This window comes from Macrosteles quadrilineatus, unplaced genomic scaffold, assembly GCF_028750875.1.
Source record: "Macrosteles quadrilineatus isolate MER2022 unplaced genomic scaffold, UCM_ALF_1.0 Scaffold_9__3_contigs__length_116548681, whole genome shotgun sequence".
NCBI lineage: Eukaryota > Metazoa > Arthropoda > Insecta > Hemiptera > Cicadellidae > Macrosteles > Macrosteles quadrilineatus.
The window spans coordinates 55,101,732-55,128,734 of NW_026542602.1; the positions used below are offsets into that span (position 1 = coordinate 55,101,732).

Consider the following 27,003-nt stretch of genomic DNA (forward strand, 5'->3'; position numbering starts at 1 on the left):
GCCTAGGCGATGCTGTGAGAATCGGCAAAATCTGAAGACAACATTGATAAACAAATAGCATATGAGTGTTGGTAAAAACCGTGATAGCATACAAAAAATAAACACCAGCATATTATTACATGGTGAAGATAGTAAGAATTGTATGTGGCCAGAGTAAAGTTTGAATAGCCCTTAAGTCCCTAATAAACAAAAAATGTAATTAACGTAGTCATTACACAATGAAATTGTTAGAGGTGCATTACTATAATACTGATTTAAGGATGATGGACCTATATATATAAGTTTTTTAATGTGTTCAAAACAGCGCATAAGTTTTGATGTTAATTAATTAAAATGAGAGTTATTAGTAGGAAAATGTACACACAAAATACGAACAATTATAATATATTATAGTGTCTGTTTAAGTTTGACAGTTCAATTACATAGTCGTAGTAAAGAGTTCTGTCGGCGTTAACAGTATATACATGATCAATGGTCAACCCAAATGCCAAGACTATAATAAATGGTAAATAGACGCAAAATATGCCACAATGACGATCAACATCGAAAAGTCACATTAGTCATCACCAAATTAATCACAATCCTAATTAGAGACTTTGTGTGCTAAGATATAATTCAATCTAACTCAAATTTTGGGAATAAACAATTTATTTAATTAAACACTGAACTGTTAAGCATTCAGTTGATTACCACGCAGATTAACTTAATTCATGCAACATACCATTAAAACTTAAGGTAAAAGCGGTTTATTTTCCAGATTAAATCAACCACAGAAGAACCTAATCCAGTGAACTTTCTCATGAATAGTTAATCTTCTAATGGTTTCCGTCTTTGCGACTCATTAAATGTAGTGGTAAAAATATGCATATTCAGGTTGAAAGTTACATAGCAACACAGCAGCCTAGCGTCACTGTTGTGTACATCAAACAGCTGTTGCTATGTCGTCATTCACAGCTGTTCAACAATCAACACTCTCACACACGGCTCTATTGTTTCTCTGGTTCAATCGACCGTGTACTTCATACGGCAGTTCAAAGACATCCGTCCATTGAAGACTATTCGGAAGTTTCGAAAGTGATTAAAGAATCGACAGTTAAAACCTGTTCAATAAAAGTGATGTTTACATGAGGTTTATCAGTGGCGGTTCCAAAGGGGGGGGGGTTATAGGGGTTAAAGCCCCCCCCCCTTACCTATAGATCCTGGAAATATAAGTTACAACATACAAGAATTATAGACGTCAAAAAAGCTTTGAACAGTCACCAAACTGCTTTAAAAATACAAAATTTTCCGGGGGAGGATCCCCGAGCAGTAGATTATACATTGTTGGATACAATGTTTGATAAGTCAACCCTAAACCTCTGAAGTTATCCTACTAACTACTGTAGTTACTGCAGTGTCTATTGCTAGTAACTTGTGACGGAGGCTCTGGTATGTCGTTCATGGTCGAATGTCACCAAACACCTAGTTGTGGTCAGTTCGACGCCGACATACCTGACAGGCGACAGATAACTCAGCGTGTAAAATCTTGTTATCATCCATTTGAACAAAACTTATATCCTAATGGCGTTTCATCTGTGCAAGCAGCAAAGGAGCATTTTGTCCAAGATACAAATTATTTTCTGTTTGTATGTTGGTACCAAATCATCAAGAATTAGAAGTTTCACAAGAACTCCGCCACACCAGTTGCACAGTAAACAAATAACTTCATACACAAATTTAAATTATGTTACAGTATTAGTAGATCGCTTGAATATTTTTTTTATTTGTTTCACCCCTTTAAAATTTTTCGCAATGTCCTATAACCATAAATCTGTTCATCAGATATGTTGTGAATACCCCAAAATGTTTGCCCATAAATAGAGGGAAAGTATGAGAGGAGAATTTCACATGAATATAAATCGGGTCCGATGTTGTAAAAGAGTAAACGATTACTTCCACATCGATGTTGTAGCGAAATGTATTCAATTAGGCTTAATTTAAGCATCAACTACCTACACGATCTCCAAATTAGTCCATTACTGAATTACCATTTAAAACACATAATTACAACAAACGCCTCGAACCGCTAATTACAGCCTCCAAAAACGCTGGAATTGCAAATCAATTACAATCCGCACAAGATAATTGTCCGTGTGAAATTCCTACGTAACGAGCGACGAGCCTGAAACGCGACATTGAAATAATTAAACAGGCGGAAACTAGGCGGGAGGATAACAATCAGCTGGTTTGGTTAATTAGTAGGCGCAAGGACACTGCGCCGCGACGCCACGCGGGCAGAGCGCGCCCAACCTTGCAATAGATCATGACAATAAATAGTAAGCAAGGTAAACAAGGAGGGGAGTTGAAATTACTTAGGAAAACAGGTGTAAGGAGAGAGAATATTGTTTTCGTCAAAATTTGTGATGTCAAAAAGTGATGTTGTGTGTACGTTCTGTGTACAGAGCATTTTGATGAAAATTGGTATATGATTCGTAGTATGCCGTTTTTGGTGATTTTTATTTTTAATGGTGATTTTCTCATAAAACCCCATAATATTACAGAAAATCAGATTTTCACCAAAACGACTGAATCGATTTTGATTGTTTACGAGTATGGCCTTTTTAACCCTAAACATAACTATAAAAAAAAAACAATGATAAGAAAATAATGGTTCCGAAGTCATTGCAACTTTTCCGATTTTCCTCATAAAATATCATAGTTCCTCCTACCACTTGCCCATGGGGTATCCCAAATCGTGGTTTTTGGATAACATGAGCGCACGTTTCTTGATCATGCTTGCTTCTTCAGAATGCCAATAAAGTTGTCAAAATAAACCACCTAGGACCGTTATTTTTGGTATCCAACTACAATATAAATATATAGCGAATTGACTTCAACAAAATCATTTTACCACGTTTATTCTAAGTTGTCAATACTATTTATTTGCTGAGAGCAATTTTCTATTGCAAACAATGTCATTTTAAACCAATAAGTATACTTTTTATCCGTTGTTGAAACCATAAAAGAGATTAACAATTCCTTAAATAACTAAAAACGATACACATACTATTGCGTTAAAATAAAATAAAACTATCTCAGGGTTGCTACAAAACTGTATGTTTCTGATTTATACCTACAAACTAACTGCTCCATAGCGGCGCTTTAGAAGATGGCAAGACAAGAAAGGAAGGAAGCAATTTCCCGATTTCAATCGACCGTACTCTTGCTAGCGTGCGGGAGGATCCTACACAGACTCTCTTGTACACGCTACTGGTACGGTTACACGTATACAGGGGATATCACTGGTAAAATGACCATAGAAACCAGCGAACACAGAATTCTGTGTTCGCTGACAGAAACGCGTAAGGACCACGATACAAACATAACCTAATAACATAATAAAAAAGTGTTTACTGAATATCTCATGTAGGGAATATGTAGTGAATATCTCATGGTAACACCCGTTACCCGGGACCGATTTACATGATCGTTTTCATGAACCCGGAGGCCAAAACACTATCCATTCAAATTCATATGTCGGTTGGCACAGTAACTCAAGCAAATATTATCCAACCTTCATAAAAATTGGTACTAACGAGTAAACCTTCCAATATCATCGAGGCTGATTAAAGTGTGGTCTTTTTCAATACAAAAAGGCTACAACTGAACCTTGGTAGGATATAGGATATAGGATATAGGACCTATAGCAACAACAAGTAAATGATAAACCTTTACTTAAACCAAACTAAATTATCAAACGCGGCCTTTTAAATATACCATTATCTGTAAAGTTCCACTAAGTTATGTAAATCTTCACTATCATAAGTACACCGACAGAAGAGCACACATATTAGGGTGCAAAGTATTTTAGTTGTTACACTACCAACACAGAAAAGGGCAACCATCCATATTTAATGTACGTCAAGTTCTTTGTGTTCAAGAAATCTTCATCGATGTTATACTTTTTTTAATACTTTTTCATTTAAATGGCGACCATACAAATTAGGTATTTTAAGCCAAGAGCCAAGTATGAATGGAGATGAGTGTAAGATGAGTGGCGCGACCTTGTAGTCTTGTTAGTGACTAAGGCCGACATATATACGAAGGCGGTTTGTGCAAATATTTAAATACATCAATAATTGTTAAGTTCAGGGGATAACGTAGGTTTAAAAGTGAACCTAAATTCTGCCTCAAGGCGACACCTACGAATTTAATAGGAATTTGAAATAAGAGGCATTCTGAATGGTTTTATCGTCGCGAGCAATTTTACCCTAAAATGTTCTGTCGTGAGTGAGTATTTTTGTACCGCGTATCTGCAACCACATAATCGTGGCATTGTCACTCAGCAAATCGTAATTGGCGAAAGACTGGATTCGAACTCGAGTCACTAGAGAAAAAATACTTTAATCTTTGGACAAAATACGATAATTTCCAAATAATAACTTCCAACGAGTAATTTAACGATGTTCCTTCCAAAAGGTTATTAAATTGTACTACACTGCGGCAAGCAAGTACTACACTCTTTAAGCAAGCACACGTAAAATTTTCAACGAACCATAAATACGTTGTCAACGGGGACAAAATTAAAATATCCTGTTTAATTCTCACTGTACAATCTGAACACACTCCTTTCCTAATGCATTAAAATAGTACTTTCATTGGGACCGATCATTCTAATGTATCTGGCGCTGGGCGAGTTAACCCATAAAGATACAGGGGGGCAGTAACTTATCAGAATGTTGCCAAGCTTTTTATCAATGGCCACTATCAGTCTGGCCCGTTAGGGGGGGAGGGGGGGGGGTTGGCGCCAAAGTGACGAGTTGGTCCCCTCCAGACACACCAACCATCGTCAATCATCTGTCTGTAAATATCTAGTGTTGAATCATCTGGAGAGATCAGTGGACGATTTAGTTACTTTACCTATTCAAATTTGAAACTTTTTGTAAGTAAATTGTGTGAAACTATTTTTAAATTTTGGACCAACCCTTCCATTTTCATTTTTGGATGATTTATTTTTCTAATAAAACATAATGAGAAGAGATACAAAATTGTGCACAGTAGACTTATATCGGTTCCATCACATTTACACCTCGTATTTATTTAGAGCTTCACATTTACATTAGAAAAACCCTTGTTTTCAAATAGTGATCGTTATTAGTGTAATTTTTAGAAATACTTTTTTATAGGGGTCGTACTATTAAAACCCATACTTTCACGAACTTGAGATTTTTCTTTTAAATTTTTAAGTAAACTGCAAAACCAAGCACTCAAGTCGAATTAAATGCTTGTCCCAACATGCATTGTTTCCACAGCAAGAAAACCCAGTATTGAACCAAGTTTAACTCGTTTATGGAAACTGAGAGTTCACAAAGGCACATAAGACGTATATATACTTTCCTACTCATATTTTAGCACATAATACAGTACGGGGGCGGACGCGGCGAAGCGGCAAAAATAAACATGACACCGACCACAGACAGTCTACGAGGTCACTGGTGAATATACAGTAGCTACCGTGACCGCAGGGCTACATGGCACAATATAGCGTTGATTATATAGCAAAATGTTACCATGTAGCCTATACTTCACGGTATATTCAGAAGTTATAACATACACGGACGATGAATACACAATCATCTCTGGTTGTATTTATCTTAAAGAAATACATTAGCGTCAAAATACATGGTTTAGAAAGTTGTTTAGAATATTTATTTCGTTTGTTTAGTTTCCCATTATCTGTTTAAGACAAAAAATTCCTTGATTGAGGACACTTTTTGTCTTAGGACGCTAGGCACGAGCCTGGGATTGTTTTCACATTCTTCCGCCTTAAGACCTAGGGGTTGCGGCAGTATCACTCCCAACCAACCATCCATTGGTGATTTGGCGAGATTTGAACCTGGGAACTCAGGGCCCGAAGTCCCACGCTCTAACCACTACACCAGCTCTCGCTCCCCGATTGAGTACAACACTAGTTGATTTAAGATTCAAGTCAGTTCTACAGTCCCCTTTTCAGTTTTTTCCTGATATGCTTTTCGTATGGAAACTTTTTCAGAAGAGGTCCGCCACTTTTTATAGTATGGAATAACCACAAGTTTAGGTTAGGTTAGTTTAAAGCTTTACTACCATTTTTTTTGTTTTTTTTTACTAAACAGATAATCGCAAAAACTAAAAAAATCACTTAACCTAAACTGTGGTTTTTAATAGTGGTGGCCCTGATCTGAAAAACACCCTTCGTATCTAGTGGGAGGGGGTTATGAATTTTGCAGCGAATATACGATGGTTTATTGCGGAATTGGTAATTACAAAGCGAATTCTCCTCAATGGGAATTTCACAACAGCGATGTGACAGAAAGGCAGGTCCACTTGGCCGTTTACGGAATAGAGAAAGAACGTCTTCGCCTTGGCCTGACTCACATAGACGAGGCAGGCGAGGAATACAAACCGGTGAGAACCTGAGGTCGATAAGGTGCTGATACAACTCGTGTAAAAGAACACATATTTAAATGTAAAGCTTATTTCAGGTACTCTATTAAACTTTCCGAGATCTTTTGCCTCCAAACTTGTTTATTCAAGCAGGATGTGCACTGTATCTTTAATTTTGTTATTCCATCACACACGTTCACAATTATGGGTTTCTTTTTTCAAAGGCAACACTGGGTTGTCTAATAGCAGATATTTGAAACTTGATATTATTTGACAATCCGGAAGCTAACATCTACAATGAAGACTATACAGTAAATACTAAACATTCAAGACTTTAAAAATTCTTAATTCTCTATCATTTTCAAGGATCTTCACTATCAATATTCTCTATTAATTATGAATTTTTCATTCCCAAAACGCTAAAATAATAATCAACAATACTTTATTACAAATGCAACAGTTTACAACAAAAATTTTTCTAAAACGCTAAATACGTAGTTTGCCACATTTACCCATTTCAATTAACAATTTCTCTCATAATCTCTTTTACATCACTCATTGAATATCAGACAAACCAGTGAACATAGAACATTCTAAATCAACCGTTCCGGGAACTACTGTAGAAGGGTCAAAACAGTGTGCTGTGCACTCATTAGTTGGTGATAACGCTATCACTATCACTGGAAGGTCATCACGGACGCTAATATTTGCGTAGAGGCTGACCAATGGGTTTGGTCAAACAGAGATGACAGACCGCCAAACAACCATGGGAAGTTCAAACTTGTCACAGTGGAAGATTGGTAGCAATGACAATAGTATTGACACGGTGAAAACAGTATTGTACAACAAGTTGTCAATAATAGTTGTAGCCACAATTTTGTAATGCAGTGTACATGAAGTGTGACTAAAACTTTTTACATTACTGAGAAAAACTTTACACATTGTGCTGAATTTCTTGTATGTGGAAACAACCCTCTTATTATTGTCGTTACGGATATATATCGTACCTATTGCAACTTTTGCGGGTAGCGAGCTGGTCTAGTGGTTAGAGCGAGAGACTTCGGTTCCTAGGGTCCCAGGTTCAAATCCCGCCAAATCACCAATGGATTTTATCTAAGTGGTAATGCCGTAAGCCCTAGGTCCAGCCTGAAGTAATGTGAAAAACAATTCCGGGCTCGTGTCTAGCGTCCTAGGACAACAACATTGCACCCCTTGCATTCGTATTCACCTATATGATTCAGCAGGCTCTTGGAGTTTTTTTTATATACAAACTTTAGTCGATACTCGTACTCAGTTTCCCTTTCCACAGGTAGGAAGTATACTCTTCTCTCATTCTCTCTCCCTCTCGCACAAGATAACAATGTTACACTCCGCACGCGTATGATAACGGAAACAGTCATAAACAAACCAAACAGTGGATGAAAATACGAGTTTGCGCGCGCTCTCGTATATACTAAACTAAACAACACCGGTTCCAGCCTCTTTGGTTTGGTACGCCAGTGGCTTTTTGCCCAATACTATAATAATTAATTATGCTTCTGAGAGAACCCCTAGTGCCCTAGTGGTTAGCGTCTCGGACTTGGGTAAAGGGAGGCCCTAGGAGGGACGGGTTCAATTCACGGCACATCAACATATATATAGGTTAGGACCACATTCCCTAAAAGCGTTTGAAAACTTCCTCCTTGGAATTCTCTTGTAAAAATATCACCGGCGTAGACGACTAGGGAAAATAGTGGTTTATAAATAATTGAACCATCACCGACATAAATTGTCTGGATAGCATACTTGGCTGGTAGTGGTGGTAGTGCACACTTTCAAGACTGAGGATCACTAGTTCAATTACAAACCAGTTTCAATTTTGCCCCATTTGTCATTGAAATGTCAATTAATTGTGCTATAAACCGAAAATTAACAATTAACAAAACACTCGAAAAGCGTCACTGACGTTGAAACACAAAAAATCACACAATACCACATCACATTGTTTTTGTAACAAAATATCAATCCGTACAAAAAACTCCAAGTCCAATTAAACCATAGCGTTGCATCTACACCGAGGACATAATGCATCCACATGTCGACATGATGAGATGGGATGGTGACGCCTTGACGGATGCTGGCTTATTACCATTGAATGACGCGACTGGAGCCAGCAGACTGGAATATTTCGAGTGGAGGGGCGGGAGAGAGGGGAGGTAGTCTGAGTCAGCAGATGGCAGATGACATCAACTCCGGTAACCTACAGATTACATCATCTAGAAGTAAACATTACCTGGTCTCTGCCCAGCCTACACAATCCGGTCAAACACCACTTAAGCCGAAATTGACAGTTCCGAAACGACTAATCGATATGGCACTATAGTCTGTATGGTGGAACCTGTCCCCTGACACTTCATCTACCTGGGGACTGGCAAATGGTTTAAGACCCGGGTATACCTCGGGTGAGGAGACAGGTTCCATCATACAGACTATAACGAAGAAAGAAAATTTTTAAACGAGTGCCAAATTGTAGAAAAGTAATACAATGAAAGTAATTTGTTTTCAATATCTGTTTGATTTCGTTAGTTCTGTTTTAAATTAATACAAACACTATCGACACATAACATCCACTATCTACACTCATCCTTCACTCATATTTGGGTTAAAATACGCACATGGTGGCGTCCCCATCTTAAATAATTGAATTGAATTGAATTGAATTAACCCACATGGTTCAAAATGCATTCGATCCAGTCATACTATTACGGCACCATTTATGTAGCCTAGTACAAAGAAGTTTTGGAGACAAGTACCATAATACATCGACTATATCAAAGAAGGAAGTAAATACAAGTGAAGACTCAGTTCAAATACATCGAAATAAATACATTTTAATATTTTTAATAAGGAACTTCAGATAATGGTTATAAAAGTAGAAGTGACGTGTGACCAAGAAACTTAACTGAAGTCGACTGCATTAAGTAAAACAAAAATATTTTCATAATTAAGTTAAGATCTTTGTATAGCTTGATAGCAACACTTCACTCATCCAAAATACAAAATATTATAGTGGTAAATGAAAAAAGTGGCGATAAATTTACATTATATCATGATACATTATGTATACACACACACAAATATGATAATTCGAACAAATAACGTTTTTTGTCTCTGGGGACATCCAAACGAAAAATTAAAGGTCCCGGGTTCAAGTCATACCATGAGATCTATGGTAATAGCTTTATTCCCTATGGGAAATTCACTAAAAACTAAATCAGTCAGTAAGGTGACCCTAGCCCTCAACAACAGTGCTAAACCTAGAGTTAACACTAATTATTGCATAACCACAATTAGTATACAGTGTAAGGTGTGAGCCAGCCACACTCTGACTCACCGACCCCACACTGTGAAGGTGTCGACATTGAACACATTTGCATGTAACCATGACATAACGTAGCCGGTCCAGAGCCGCCTGTTATCAATATAGCCGCACGCCAAGGCACGCCCCACTAATAAATAAAGAAGGATTAATATACTTTCACCGCACCGCTCAGAAACACGTTTAAACTAATGGAGATTATTTCACTCCTGTACAGTAGCTCTTAGTTTATTTGAAACTTTAGATAACTAGTGTCCCTGTTGCTCGAATTCGAGCAATTGCTAAACAGGCGTTATTTTAAAACGAACAACAGTGAATTTCTGATGACTCAAAGATTATGGAAATACTAAAGATGTACATAACAGATTATATCAATTTATCCACGCTCTCTCGCTTTTTCCCATTGTAATATTTATGCCAACCCAAATGCAAATAGGTAGTAAATATTTCATTTCAACCAAGTCAGTTAAAGTTTGTAGTAAACTGTTAAATTAGCAAATTTATTGACTGTTTACAATTAACATGTGTTCTTGTTCTCACTTTTAATTTCTGACAACAGCTGGAGTTTCATAACAATTTTTGATTCCCATGCTAATCTTATGGAAAAATACAAAACTTTGAAGGACCCTAGGGCCTCACTCTCTAATTATTTCCCAAAAAAGAAAGTTTCCTGCACAACTTCACGTTACACTCTTTTCAATGACACCAAAAACATGTCAATCGGTTCAGTAGTTTCAGAGGAGTAATTGTCACAAAAAACCTGCTTGCGTATCTCCCATGTTATCCTTATGGAGAAATACGAAACTTTAAAGGGCCCCAGGGTCTCACTCTCTAATTATTTCCCTAAAAAGAAAGTTTCCTGCACAACTTCACGTTATGCTCTTTCCAATGACACCAAAAACTTGTCAATCGGTTCAGTAGTTTCGGAGGAGTAATTGTCACAAAATACCTGCTTGCGTATTAAATAAGTACTAGTGTACATGTTGCTCGAATTCGAGCAATTAGGATTTGCAAACCAATAACAATCATACTAAGCTGTCCACATTTCAACAAAAACACACCTACCTTCCCTGTAGCAGCAAACCTAGGTACTCATATTAAAATTAACTTATTGTTATTTATGTAGGAAACAATGACCATTTTCAGGGAATATGTTTGTAGAAATTAAGCCAGGTAAATGGAAATATTGGTTTGCTGCGGATGCACAGTTTTAATAACAACAGCAATGATTGTAGAATCTGAATTATTACTTATACCCATGAGTTTATCTAGCAATTATTTCCTGTAAAATATTGTTGTAAATGTAAAATAACAGCTAAAAAATATTGGACAGACTCGGTCAACAAATGACGTAACTGAAAGAATCCCATACTAATGACATTAACATATAGTTTGACAGTAGTTCCATTTAATCAATGTTAAATGTTTACATTCGGGCGAGTGGCATATTTTATTTATGTTTATGATCCATACAGTTCCTGTTCTAATAATCATGCAGTATTTAATATATTTGGACCAGCTGTGTGGAATTTTGAAAACAAAATTAATTTGACAGTTAGTTCTGATTGTTTACATTTTTAAATTTTGTGGGTTTGTTCTTTGTTACCATGGATACCATAAATAAATATTTCACTTTTAATTTCTGACAACAGCTGGAGTTTCATAACAAATTTTGTTTCCCATGTTAATCTTATGGATAAATACGAAACTTTAAAGGGCCCCAGGGCCTCACTCTCTAATTATTTACCTAAAAAGAAAGTTTCCTGCACAACTTCACGTTACGCTCTTTACAATGACACCAAAAACATGTCAATCGGTTCAGTAGTTTCGGAGGAGTAATTGTCACAAAAATCCTGCTTGCGTATTAAATAAGTACGAGAGGTCGTCCAGTGGTCGAAACTCGACCAAAAATATGTAATGTACTCACTTCTCTATTTTCACCCCACACTGTAAATAAAACATGTGATTGGAGTTTCTTCCATTTGTTTTGATTTTCTGTTTATATTTCGTTGTTATTTCGTCACCAGCATGGCAACGCATAAAATCCATGTTAATTTTTTCAAATTTTCAAACTCATTTTTTGTGCTTATCTTTGAGCCTATTTAAATTTATAAAGGGATTCTGCACACCTACAGGAAAATTGCTTTCTAACGGTATGCGCAGATTTACCCCACGATGCACACAAGCTGAGAAAAAAGGTTTTAAAGAAACGTGTTTGCCTATTAATATATAGATAGATAGATAGATAGATACTTATTTCCATAGAGGAAAAATAATTTTAGTAGCTAGAAATTGGGAGGGTGCTCCAAAGTGTTTGTATATATTCCTTCAAAGAAATTCTCCAACATTTTTGCACATTGTTCCACGCCATGATCAAATGTATTGGACTACGAAAAAACATTTCGTAAACACACTATGTTCAGTTTAAAATTTAAATATCAATTCGTCATACGGTTTCTTCTACCACGTTTGCCTTTACAAAGAATTTAAATGTGTTTTTAGGGAAATAAATGTTAATAGCTTAGTGCGAAATGAACGTATTCGCCCAATATAAATGAAAAAATAAGCAAACTACAGCAGTTTATTTATTCTCCATTATACAAATAATACCGCCGACGACGCAGCAAACCTGCAGAAGCGAATTTTCATTTACATGGCTGGATTTCTACTGACATATTCTTAGGTACTTCCTCATCTGAGGACGGGATCAGATTTCAGAACGAGAAACGTCATGAAAACTTGTTTTTTTTTTCAAATCGTGATAGAAAATCTCCGCAATAATTCTTTCAAACACCACCACCACGAAAATTACATACTTAAAAAATAATACAAAATAAGGTAAAACGTTGTTTGAATAGGAGACTCCCATCGTCAGACCTAATAGACTGATAAGTAATGACATTCTGATCAATCTGATTAATTAATATCAGATAAAAAGTCATTCATCCGTTAACGTCATGCATGAGTGAAACTACCATCTAAAACCACAGAACACGTGCGAACAAATCTTGGACCTCCATCATTACTAAATAATAACATTTGTTAAACAATTTGTGGATGTTTATTTTAAATTTTCGTTTCCCAACCATTTAAAGGGTTACCTACCACAGCATCGTGTTCAATCTCGTATAGACTTAGTTAATGGCAATCTGTTCCATTAACGAACCATTCTCTGAAGCAATTACAACACGATCATAAATCCTTATCACCATAACTGCAAAACCGGTGCAACCGTGAACAATCATTTCAACGTAAGCTGACTCGACACAGTTCTTTACATTAACTTGTTCGCTCAGTTTTCAGTGAGGTATACTTGCGTCGTTCGCTCCTCAACGTGAGGTATATTTGAGTTGTTCGCTCCTCAACGCGAGGTATATATGCTTCGTTCGCTCTTCAACGTGAGGTATATTTGCGTCGTTCGCACCTCAACGTGAGGTATACTTGCGACGTTCGCACCTCAACGTGAGGTATACTTGCGACGTTCGCTCCTCAACGTGAGATATACTTGCCGTTCGCACCTCAACGTAAGGTATACTTGCATCGTTCCCTCTTCAACGTGAGGTATACTTGCGTCGTTCCCTCCTCAACGTGAGGTATATTTGCGTCGTTCACTCCTCAACGTGAGGAATATTTCCGTCGTTCCCTCCTCAACGTGAGGAATATTTCCGTCGTTCCCTCCTCAACGTGAGGTATATTTGCATCGTTCGCTCCTCAACGTGAGGTATATGCGATTTTCCCTCCTCTAGGTGAGGTATATTATTTGCGTTGTTCGCTCCAACACAGCTGGCGTGGCTTACATTTAGCGAGGCTAAAACAAACACAAGTCACAATAGTGTACAGTACAGTATGTACTGCAAATCGACAACACCTGTGGACCAGCTGTTGCATGACACGGTTAGGCGTAACAACCACAGTACATATTGAGACACCTTCAAACCTTACACGGATTTAATCCAACGTTTAGTAGGTAAACATGTTAAAATTTAAGTTCACACACCAAAACTAGAACATTAATTCAAATTTCACATGATTACACCATTGAATCTTGGATACTGAATGTGACATTCCATTAATATGGAACTGTTGAATGGGCCACTTTAAGACTGTATCTTATTTGTTTTTTTCACTCTTTTATGTTTTGATACGAAGATAGTTTATATGAATTAAGAGCCCTAATATCGCCAAAGATCTTTGTTAACTTGGTTGAAGATTTTATATACCTACATATATGTATATAGAAAAAACCACTGATTGGAAACAGCGCACTCTCTGAGGCTTAATTAGTAATAAATTCATCGCCCTAAAATGTAAACTATGTAATATTTTCGTCATATAACTGGCAAAACTAACCTAGGAATAAATTGTCTCGTTCTGTCTATAATTAAGGGTTAAACTCAACAAAAAAAATTTACAAAATGAAACGACTTCATGAGGTGAAAGTATTATTTTCTGGATGGAAAGGCATTGATAGATTGTTTTATGTTATTATGTCACCTTATTATTGACTATGAATATGTTGTTTATTTGAATTTTTTGCAAATTTGGTTGCCTTGGATCTTATTTTAAGTAATGAATAATAGAGTGCATAGTTATCGATTTCAGGAACACGGGGACCATCAAAAATCACTTTCGAGGAAGGGTCATATTTTATAAGAAAGACAAGGGGAAGTAGATGTAGGCCGACGACATGAATTTATCAGATATCCCACGTTACTTTCTGGTAAACCAAAGATTCCAAAAGAAAATGCCCAACAAAACCATCTAAGTTAGAGACAAAACATACACAAATCCTAAAGTGTTGTCAAGATATGGGGGAGTGAGAGAGGGCAAACACAAGAGGAGGTCGCGAATCGTGGGAGACGATGACTCATACCGGGAGCAGTGGGAGTGGGAGGCCTTCAGGGAAGTAGGGGATAATATCAACTTACCCAAGGGTATTTCATCCCTGGTACGGGTATTTAAGCTGTTTCTGGGTAATTTTCATAGTAAATTATTTAACTAACGCAAATCACCCGAACCCCTTTGAACATATAATACCCCCGCCGCAGCAAACCTGCAGACTAAGCGAATTTCCATATGTCTGATTGGATTTACACTAAAATGTCTACTTAAAAATTTAACATTTATTTCCTATTTAAATAGAATTATTTTAACAGGTACTTAGGTTTGCTGCATCAGGGAGGGTAAAACTTTTTTTTGTAAAATGTTAATAGTTAGTAAGAAATAAAAACATTTTCCAAATTTGATCAAAATATGTTCATAAACAAGCAAACTACAACAGTTTACTCATTCTCCATAAGAATAACATGGGAATTTAAAATTTACATTTTTTTGGAATTTTCTCCGTAACCATTAGGCGCATAGTAACACTTCAATATACTAAATTATTTGTTTTTTTAAGCTCTACTAAATGGTTTGAAAAGATTTTGCAAAATTTGTTTTTTTTTGGGTCAAAAATGGGAAAAACCAATTTTTACCCCATAAAACCCCCCGTAAACCCCCGTTCCCATAGTCCGATCATGCTGGTTCGCGAACTCGTTCGAGTTTATCCCGCCTTACACCTTCAAACCAAATTTTATCAAAATCGGACAAAAATTACTCAAGTTATCGTGCGGATGGACACATATATATATATATATATATATATATATATATATATATATATATATATATATATATATATATATATATATAGATATATAAAAATTTGAACGAATGGTGTTTTTGGCCTCTGGGGACATCAAAATGAAAAAGTAAATCGGTCCCGGGCCTAGGTCTTACCATGAGACCTACGGTAATAGCTACTTCCCTATAGGGAAATTCGCTAAAAGTGTGTTGATATCGAACGAACTTGAAATTATTGAGTGTACAACAGACGATTGTTGAAATGTGTTTGAAAAAAAAAACTGGGATCTTCCCGGTCAAATTGTTTATATCGTGAACGGTGTATGTTCGGAATATGTTAATACGTGCAATAATTACGTTAAGAGAGGTTGTATTCCAATAGCTACTAATCTGGACCCATCATGTTTAAATTCAAAATCAGTCTAAATTACAGTGCAGGGGAAAATGGGAATTCCCAAACAAAATTCAAGTATAAAACGGGTTTTGTATACGCAAGTCAAGGATAAATATTTAAAGAGTGGGATCACTTCGAGGAAAGGTTGTGGTCCATTGGCTGCTGATTTGAACGTAAGATATCCAAATTGGGAGGCAGTTAGCTACTGGACACCCACTGAGATTTTAAATTATCTTCCGACGCCGCAGGTATCTGGTTTATCATGGTCGAATCTAGTTTGGAAATCGGACGTTTTAGTAAACAAAAGTAAAATTGGTTTTTGTTTTGAATGAAAGTAAAATACACTAAATTTGGAGGTCAACATAAGTGGAATCTTTTATAATGTTTGATGGAAACGTTTGACTATATTTGGTGAAACTGATGTTTATTTTTTAGCAAACATTGGTGATATTTAAGTGTTTGGAAGGAAGTACATGACATTTATGAATGTAGTAGGCCTACACAAAACAATTTTTCTGCTAGATAGGAATCGAAGATTTTCAAACATCATAATATGAGCAAATCTTAGGTTAACATACAACAACTTCTACTAATACAGAGAAGAATCAAACAAATAACCCAAATCAATTCATACAATAAAAAATTCACGTTTAAAATATAATTGACAAACAACAAATCCCAACAGAAAAGTAAGTAACGTCACTTTACTAGTAGGAACGTTTAGTGAAATTGCCTGGAATACGTGTTGTTTCCGCTGTTTGGCTAAAACACTTGTCAAACTGACATGACAACGGTGATGCAAAACAAACACACGATGGCAAATGAACACCACATGTCAGTCATGACACAGTGAGCTGCCATCTTGGCGAGGCCTTGGCATGTCAATCATACAAGTAACACAACACATGGACAAGTTATGTTATTATCCATGGATGGCTCACAACACACGTACATTGTTGTTGCAATAGTGCGCTTTGAATGACTACTGCTATAAACAATCTTGTCACCTAAAAACTATGAAAACAGGAAAGAATAACGATGACTCAATGTTAAAAGAGAACTTCGACTTCAAGTAATAACAACTCATTTAGCCAGGCTGAGGAGCGCTTATAGATTAAATATGTTCATACTGTAGAAGACTGGGTCGTTGTTGAAAAATGTAGAGGATTTGGTTGAAGGTTCAGTAGTAGTAAACATAAATGACTAATTTCAAAATCAGCTCCAGTAGCCAACCAATAAATTTAATTGGGAAAACCCGCGTCATCCTAAATGGATGTTCCTTGGCATAGTAGGCAACGAGAGGAAATTATATCTAGTGGAAAATGAAAGATATCTAATTCCTCGACACTATTACCACAGTTGAAACATAGTCACATTCAAGCCTTCAATTGAAAACAGAAAAATGTATTGGGGCTTTTAGCATTGACAGAACAGCAATCCGTAATTCTACAAGACTACTGTCACGTTTTTTTTTCCATTGTGTTTTACGAAATACTGCAATCAAACTTGTCATTGATTGCATAACCAACGAAGATAAAAATCGACAGTAGTTTTCTTGTCCAAATCCCGTCGGGAGGCGAGAAAGTGTAAAGACCCGAGGAAAGCGCGGGCGTCGAGCCGTGGCCGGGAAAGCGATTAGTCACAGCTAAGCGGGAGATCCTGTGATGCAACGTACCTCAGGCAGTCTTGACTACAAGGTGATTCCTAGACAAAACAATGCAATGGTGCAAAAGGAGAATATACGTCAGATTCTTTCAAAAGAATCATTTAACCACGCAGTCGCGACTACAAAAGCAATTTCCAGACAAAAATTGAGCAAGTCCAATACGAGATGATCTAGGAATTCTTTCATGGGAAAATGAATCACAGATATGATTAGCTTCGACAAAGTGACTCCTAGACAAAACATTATTCAACAATGAAACATGAGGTAAGCCGAATATCCTGCAATGTGATGCGATGCACCACATTCGTAACTCCGACAAGGTTTCCGGACAAAGCCATCGATCGATTAAGAAAACGATTTGTAACTAAGACATAAACGAATTCTCTCATTGGACACAGTAAATCACGGACATTATAATAACTCCGTAAAGGCGAATACCAATCAAAAAAGGTGCAGCAGTGTGTTCTCGACTGTGCAACTCTAATTCGACTTCCGAATCGAAGTTGCAAAGTATCTAATCTAGACCTTTGCCACGTCACTATTGCTCCCAAGTAATGTGCGACACATGACAGTAAGAAATACCATGTGTAATCATTGTTTTATGATTAATCTAATATCAAATTTCCTGCATATCTATATACAAGTGTAATATGTACTAGTGTAACAAGACGAATCGGGACTTCCTGCCAGGGGAAGCAATTAACGCAACGCAACCCTAACGTAAAGTCGATTTCCCAAAACACCATCAGTATCAACAGTGATTTAATATTTTCGGCTGAGGTTTCAATTAACATTAGATTCAAACATTTGTACCCGTGAAAAATGTATTTTTTAAATGTATTACTTAAACTTTACTTGCGAAAACTTGTAAGGTACAGCATCGAACTGCAATTACTGAGTATGTCTTAGAAGTTTGACATGTTGAAGTTTGGCACACCAACTAAATATTTTATAAGTAGGCAAAACATCACAACATACAGTAATATTAGTTAACAATAGTTAAATTGTTCATTGATACAGGCAGGTATGTAGACTATTTTTGTGCCCCAGAAAAAGCTATCCCCTTAACTCATTTTTTTAATCGCTTAAGTTGACAATGTACTTAAGACTAACGGGTTGTAAGTGTTTAAGCGATTAAAATGTGATTGAACAAACGACTACACGACGAGATTAGAGCAAGTACCTCTATAACGTCTTGAATAATCTGCTCATATTGGCTGAAGTAGGTAGATAACACTTCAATGAAAAATCACAACCTGTTCGGCACTTAACCGATCAAAATCTAGTTTAACTGGTGAATTGGAGGAAGGAAGTGAGAAATAGGTCTTCCCACGGTATCTGAGCATCCGAGACCTCTTATGATCGGCGATCAAATGCACATTTTGAATTAGGTCACAGAATCTACCATTGAAGACGTCGTGTTTTTTCATGGGCCTCGTCGTGAAGAACATTTGAAACTAAAATATCAATGGTTGATCGGTTTTCAATTACATTCTTTCACTTGCATGCAAGGAATAATGTTAGAAATTTAACTAAGTAAATAATCGATATCCATAGCGGAATCTGAATCTCATTTCAAACCCAGAGTACGCGTGGAAGATGCTGTTATAAAATGTCTTAATGTTACTAAACGGGTTAATTTTAGCAAAAGGGAGATACAAAACATACCAAAGACACATCTTCCTGGAAAGGCCTCAAATGAATTGAACGAAATGCAAAGTTTCCAATAAGTGCCAAGAAGAACTTGTTGAAAGGCAATATGAAAAATGTATCAAAACTGAAATATATTCTCGATCTTTTCGTTTCACCCAACATTTCGGCCCAATAATCTAAGACGATGTTGCACTTCGACCAACCCTTCTGAAGCGCAGTCGTCGTGATGTTCCAATCCAGTGAGCTGGAACCCTACTGGACTGGGCCTGTTTTAGGACCATGCTTCAGTCACCTGAAGCACGATCCACTCCTAACTGAAGAGTTTCAACCAATTCTCCATCTCCAGTGACGTCACCAGAGGAAGCTGTCATCACAACATATTACATCTGTGGCGACCCCAGTTACCATGGACCTTCTGCAGCGTGAAAGCATCGCTTGAGCAATTTCCGCGATGCCATCTTCTCGCCCGCGCTTTGTCCGACAAGCTGCGCCGCGGACCGAGACCTGCTGTTTCTGTTCCGCTCATCGCCACGTCATCTGTTGACACAACCAACCGTCCGGACGTCACCGTGGAGAAACGACTCGTCATTGTCTGCGGTTTCTCACAACTGTGCGATTGTCAATTTGTCGTTATCGAAACACTGCGGCTTTTGTGGAGATTGTAGAAAGAATGGAAAGTATGATGGTCAGGCGGGAATAAAAGGGTTGCCACCTTGTCAACGCATGGACTATAGTTCGGCCGCTTAGAAAGCGACCTCCTCTAGCATTGGTTTAGCATTAGCGCGCAGGTCGTTTTCTAAGCGGCCGAACTATAGCATGAATTTACACATGCTTTTTGTGACTACTTTCGAAAAACTGCGGCTTTTTAACGATTTAGAAAGAATGGAAAGAAAGACGACCAAGAGGGAATAAAGGCGTTGCTACCTTGTCAACGTTGAATTTAAACATGATTTGTGTGACTACTTTCCTATTTGGACAAATCAAGGATTTTGTAACTCCTATTGTACTTTCGAATCGAATTTCCAATGTGTAATCTATATATTTGTCACGTCACCACTTGTCCCGAGTAGTGTGCGTCACACAAAGTTGAAAACCCCCATGTGTGATCATTGTTTTTTATGATTAATCTATTATCAGTTATCCTTCATACTGTATATATCGAAACTAGTCAGATTGTATATGAATTGTCGATAAAGAGTTATTTTAGTAAAGTATGAGTAACCGACCAGTTTGGGATAATTATAGGGCTTATGCCTTCAAACCACGAAATGTCAATACCCTTCCCAATCCTTCACATCAAAATCTTATTTCACTTGGGACGTAACAGAATGGTCCTTTAAATACTTCTTCAGCATGATTCATCCCACTTCTGAACCAATCACAGCCTCTGGCTAAAACCCCACGTTTTCCACCTGCGAATATTTCCACTGCGTTCGAAGATTTGCACCCTACAGTTGTCCATTTGTATACACCACATTAGTGGCTACGCATGTACCATTTGTGGAAGGGCGTCCACCGCTACTTCCTCCAGACCATTGTCCTGCATATCCTGCTCAGTCCTGTCATCCTGTCGCACTAGGTCCTCCGCATACCAATCATCTTAGGGACATAAAAAAGATTACCTAAGGCCAGACCGAGATGGCTCATCGACCACTGGAACAATATCACGTCAAGAGAACCTGTGCGTGCAGGCTGGAGAGGACATGGTCTTAGAACAGCCTCAGTCCGGTGGAAGTTCGGCTCGCCTAGACTGAAAATTCACGAAACTAACTAACCTGTGCACTAGAGTAACTTCAGTGGTTCTTCCTAATGACATTTCACGATCGTGATAAACACATCTGCGAAAATGAATCAAAAAGGTTTCTATTTCAACTATCTGTTACCTCTATTAGTTAAACACATCTTCCACCAGAATCGAAAATCTTGTGACTTTGTGGTCAACAATTATGTAAAATTTTACCACATAATCAAATGTACGAGCAACCAACATGTAATCGAATCATTCTGTTTACGCTAAGCTAAGTTAACTAAATGTGTCGTTACAAATGAGGAAATGGTTCATAAACCACTTATGGGCTTAACACTTAAAACGAACCTTGACAAGAAAATCCCTGAGCTTGTAAGATAATTGTTCTACAAAATCCAAAACAAACTCAGTGAAACAAAAATACAACTGACCTGATCACAGATGATATCCCACTTCTTCTCGTCATCGTATTGCCTGAGGACCCTGGCTTTGTCAGGAGGAAGGTCCATGGAGGCCTGCAACAAAACACACACCTGTCAAACAAATGCTGCACCCAACACAATAATCGTGAAAATGCCGTTAAAAGTATGAGGGAGATAACTGTAAAACAATAATCAGTAATAACACTACAGAATTCCCTGCAAGTAAACAACCATACTCCAAGAAATATTTCTATGGGTCAAAACAAAGAGAAAAATCACGATTGAAACGTTTTTCCAACTTGTTTCGTTAACCAGTTATGCGCCATTTTGTAATTTTACATAAGACATTTTAATCTTTCGTTTCTTCTAACCGATCTCTATGAAACTTGGAAGGTATGGTAAGGTAGAAGAGACCTATGTTAGATAGAAATTAACTTGGTTCAATTCAAAATTCAAAATTAAGAAAAAAAATTAAATGCCAAAAAGGAGGGTCATTAAGACAGGTTCCAGGCCATATGATACAGACTATAACTGGAACGGGTTCTTCCACAGCAAGACGATTCCACACCCAAGTAATATGGAACAACAACCTTTCAGACATGAAAGATGAGGGGCCCTGAACGACAGGTCGAATGATTTAATCAGAGGTCGGCATTGAACTTTCGCCCGTCCTCGAGGCTTCCCACAACAACTTCTCTGCGTCTGACATCAGCTGTTCATATACAATACGTAGCTTGTCCTACTGTCCCGAAATTGAAGATGTAGTATAAATGATCGTTTGGCACGAAAATTGTTTATTTATGGAATATGTTACCCAAGGTTAGATATTATAGAAAAATAAGAAAATAAAACCGAAATCAATAATTAAACCTGTCACCTGGCCACGTGGCATTAAACACAAAAATATAGAATGTGTAGGAAAATACAAATTATTTGTATGCACATTTTGCGAATACAGATGTTTACTTCACAATATGGAGGTAAGTGTCATAAATTCATTTATTTCAGTTATAGTATGTTCAAATAACGAAGGCAAATCTGGCATGGGATGTATCTGTGGCCAATGAATGAGGGTTGTATTAGTAGTATTGTATCCACAAGTATATCCCATCACCAACTGCCTTCGATAATTGAACAAAGTATAGTGGTCGACATGGATGGATATCTATATATATTGTCATATTATTCTGTGTGGTGGAACTTGGCTCTTTACCATGCATTAAACCATTGACCATTCCCCAGGTACAAGACGTAGGGACAGGAGATATGTTCCATCATACAGAGTATAGTTATCAAAATCGGCAAGAGAAAAACCGAGAAATACAATATCGATTTTTTTTATAAAATATACAGAAACTGTTGTAACAAATCCGAAAAATCCCTAACAAACTAGTTTAATCAAACCCCATACAACCTCATCCACAATACAACATACTCTACCCCGACATTACTTATTTATTTACTAATATGCCACCGTTGTCAAATTACAGTTAAACAAACACTTGTAAACGAAGGCAATGCCAATTTGTCTTTACACCATTGTGCAGATTCGTTTCAAAACTACCTCCCAGCACTCACAATACAAGGACCCTTTGGAAAGCTAACAGCATTTCCCACTCAGCAGAAACCCGAGGGACTGTCTAACTGATAACGGATGAGCTAAGTATCGGAAATAGAATGGAGAAAGTGCAGACATTTCCAACTGGTTCAATACAGTACATTCAGCATTGGCCAGCTGTTTGTGACGGTCAGCTGTTTTGTAGCATTGTTGTCTAATGTTTTTCGTGTTAGGTTTATTATTCGTCAATAAATTTAGACGTTACATTCACATTTTAGAGTTAAAGGAAGTTTTAGAATGAAACAAATTTTTTGTTTTAGTCACTGACAGATTGCGTTGATGAAAGTTACTGAATAGTGTCAAAAGGGCAAGTGTTTTACCCAAACCAAAAGAAAAACAATTTTAACTACGTATTTTATGTCCTAAAAATAATAAAAGTATAGAAATAGCCTATAAGAGAAAAATTTAATTTTGGTGGTAGCACATTCTGTGCTGCTCATTTAACTACTGTACTGTACTGTATGTTCTATTGTAATCACAAATTGCCTACAGATGGTCAATTAAATGGGACGACTACTAGTATTCAAACATCTATTGTTGAGGTGTATCGGTTATTATCCATGAAAACTGTAGCAGAAAGGTCGAATTAAAAAAATATATATAATTTGTGAACTTATATCAAGTAACCACAGAGAAGTGTAACTAAAACTAATTTATTAAACCATAAAATTCGACCACGTATTTAGTATTTAGTTTTTAGGTAGTGTGTTGCAACTTTAACTTTTTTCATGTTAATTTTAATACTTAGTAAAAAGAAGGAATCGTAAACTAAAATTTAAACGTTTATACTCGAAACAACTAATTATCAAGCAATAAACCATTAAACATTGAACATTGTACCTTAATGTTTAGTGGTGATATGAAGAAGTCGGCCTTCACCAAATGACTCAGTTACGATATGAATATTGTGCTAATCGGCTACAAGTTATGGATGTATTTACATGCGATTTAAATAAACGCCAATTTTGTCATAAGCGGCCAATGAATATATAACACTGTGCGAATAATTTACAAATATGCTCTTAGGTTTTCTTGAACGAGCGGAATAATCGGTTAGCTAATTCATAGTCAATGCTAATAGTTTTCTTCCTAAAATTTTGCTCGCTTAAAGATCGTACTATGCTTCACTCTTTGTTATATGCACTAATTCAGGTTCAGAAAAACTTAATATCTCACGTGTGTTGTCATAAAATTAAGAAAAATCAGTAGTCACAACTAAGAAAATGCTACTCAATTAAGAAAATGCTGTGCTCAATCAAGAAAATACTACTTCTCTGTGCTTTAACTCAAAACTCAAGCAAAGTAATTTCAAGACTGCTGCCTTCTCTAGTAGTTTCAGTTTATGTTTGACTTCACTATATTTTACAACGGTAATAAACTGTGTTGGACGGTCTCACTTGCGTGACGAGAAGATACGTTTCACTGTACTTTGCTTAACATGCAACGGCAGATAAACTTTAACTAAATTAACTATCCTCCTCTTTCCTGAAACGAATCGATGCTAAAAATAAATCTTTGTTGAAATAATTAAAAAATACACCGAAGAAAGCTTATTTTAGATAATGTTTTGTCGGAATGGATGCAGGTCAATTGCGAACGAAAATGTGTACTTCACTTGAAACCCTGAATCAAGAATCAAAATAAATTAATGACTTTTACCAAGTTGGTGAAATGTATGGGAAACGGAGCACCACCCACCTCTGGCCCTAATCTGCATATAGAAGTTTGGTCATGTTAGGTTAGATTGTATAAATATTGCGACTGAATTTGCGACCAGTGGCCAGGACCCCTATTTACTCTAAATTCATCACGCTTCATTATTTTAGATTATAAAGTCCTTGTAAATAATTTTTTTTGTGCACGGATTTCGGACTGCTCTCAAAAAACATAATATAATTTTCTGTAAATTAACACCCCTTAATATCCATTGTTAGTAAACAGGTTTTATTTCAGCAAAACAGTGCCTGCTAGACCCTCTGCTATCAATATTTTTCCAAATTTCAATTTCCCCACATCAATCCAAAACGCCTCCTCCTTAGAATTGCGTGTAAAACGACTCAACCAGCGTTATAAATCAAGGACCTGTCTTCCAAGGCCCTCCCAACGAATTAATTTAAAAGAATAAAGACGACCTCCCCGGGCACTGATCTATCAACGGAGAAATAGAGTAATCATTAACTGCCGCGAGCACCGCAACCCGTGACCAGCCTTCTGATTGGCAACATCCAAATCGAATTCAAACTTTGACACTAGGATAGTTGTTCCTCTTTAGATTCTAGATCGGAGTTTTCCACTTTACTTCAGACTACGTCTATCCCCCTCGCAGCATTATAACTCAGGTTAAATCCATTGGTAATTGGCGGGATTTGAACCCAGGACCTCGGGGGCCGATGACCCGCACTCTACCACTCGCTCTGCAGACATATGACAATCACAGACTTTTTGATCCATCTTAGCAATATCGGATTGCCTCTGAACAGGGTAAAACACATATGTTCAGGGGCACAACGTAAAAAAACATGTATGTTAACACAACGTCAGAAGTATCCGACTATAATGCATCACAATATTAAATTACCCAGTGTACAAGAGGCTTAAGATTGACCGAACACAACGTCAGAAGTATCCTACTATAGTGCACCACAATATTAATAGTCCAGGATGTACAAGCAGCACAACGTAGGAAGTATCCAACTGTAGTCACAGAAAACATACTACTGTAGTGCACCACAATATTAAATAGTCCATGATGTACAAGTAGCACAACGTCCGAAGTATGCGACTATAGTGAACCACAATATTAAATAGTCCAGGATGTACAAGTAACACAACGTCAGAAGTATCCGACTGTAGTGAACCACAATATTTAATAGTCCAGGATGTACAAGTAACACAACGTCAGAAGTATCCGATTGTATTCCACCACAATATTAAATAGTCCATGATGTACAAGTAACACAACGTCAGAGGTATCCGACTGTAGTGAACCACAATATTTAATAGTCCAGGATGTACAAGTAACACAACGTCAGAAGTATCCGACTGTTGTCCACCACAATATTAAATAGTCCATGATGTACAAGTAACACAACGTCAGAAGTATCCCACTGGAGTGCACCACAATAATAGTCCTGGATGTACAAGTAGCACAACGTAGGAAGTATCCGACTATAGTGCACCACAATATTAAATAGTCCAGGATGTACAAGTAGCACAACGTCATAAGTATCCTACCATGATAGTGAACCACAATATTGAATGGTCCAGTATGTACAAGTAGCACAACGTCATAAGTATCCTACCTTAGTGAACCACAATATTGAATGGTCCAGTGTGTACAAGTAGCACAACGTCATAAGTATCCTACCACAATGAACCACAATATTTAATAGTCCAGGATTTACAAGCAGCACAATGTCAGAAGTATCCGACTGTAGTCCACCACAATATTGAATGGTCCAGTGTGTACAAGTAGCCCAAGGTTGACCGGCGCGTGTAGGACCGGAATTCCGCATTGACGGCGCCAATCATCCGCGATGACCAAACAAACGATGACGTCACTCTTGGAATCATTCATGTAAGATGTGGTGAACGAGAGCTTACTTGTGGGCTACACAGGTCGTATGGCACTTCTTTTATCAATAAGATAAATTTGGACATGTGCGGTATTTTCGAAGTTTTGAGTCTGGACCCAGCTGCCCCTTGTCTAAAGAATCAGATCAACTTGAGAGGAGCGACCCGCTACCATAGTCCACCTCTCCTGAGACAGTTTGACATGAGCGCTTCCGTAAACACTCCCACAACGTCCAGAAGAACACAAAGGATCGTCCTGATACTGCACATAGCACAGAGCCCGGAGGTTGTGGGATGGTCCACGAAGTTCGCCACTCATACATTATGCATGCGACGTCTGACAAACGGCTCCGTTACCTTATGTTAATTGATCGTGGGAGTACCTTTGTAGGCTATCGCTATTGCTATTGCTACTGGCCTCTTGCTAAACCTCCCAATTGTGTCAAAACTACCCCCGCCGCATCAAACCTACAGACTGAACGAATTTCAATGTTGCCAAATTGGATTTCAACAATGGGCTAATATTTAAGTAGGCCTAAACAAGA

General features: G+C 37.3%; 1 protein-coding gene across 3 annotated transcripts in view; it reads right to left on the minus strand.

Moving 5' to 3' along the window:
* The window catches only part of LOC129002512 (formin-like protein), an 82,099-nt gene that overhangs the window by 36,275 nt on the left and 18,821 nt on the right, over positions 1-27,003 (minus strand). For all 3 annotated transcript variants that reach the window (XM_054430375.1, XM_054430374.1, XM_054430373.1), the window contains exon 2: positions 21,277-21,360. In XM_054430375.1, coding sequence (XP_054286350.1) covers positions 21,277-21,360 — 84 coding nt within the window. The remainder of the gene's footprint in view (positions 1-21,276; positions 21,361-27,003) is intronic.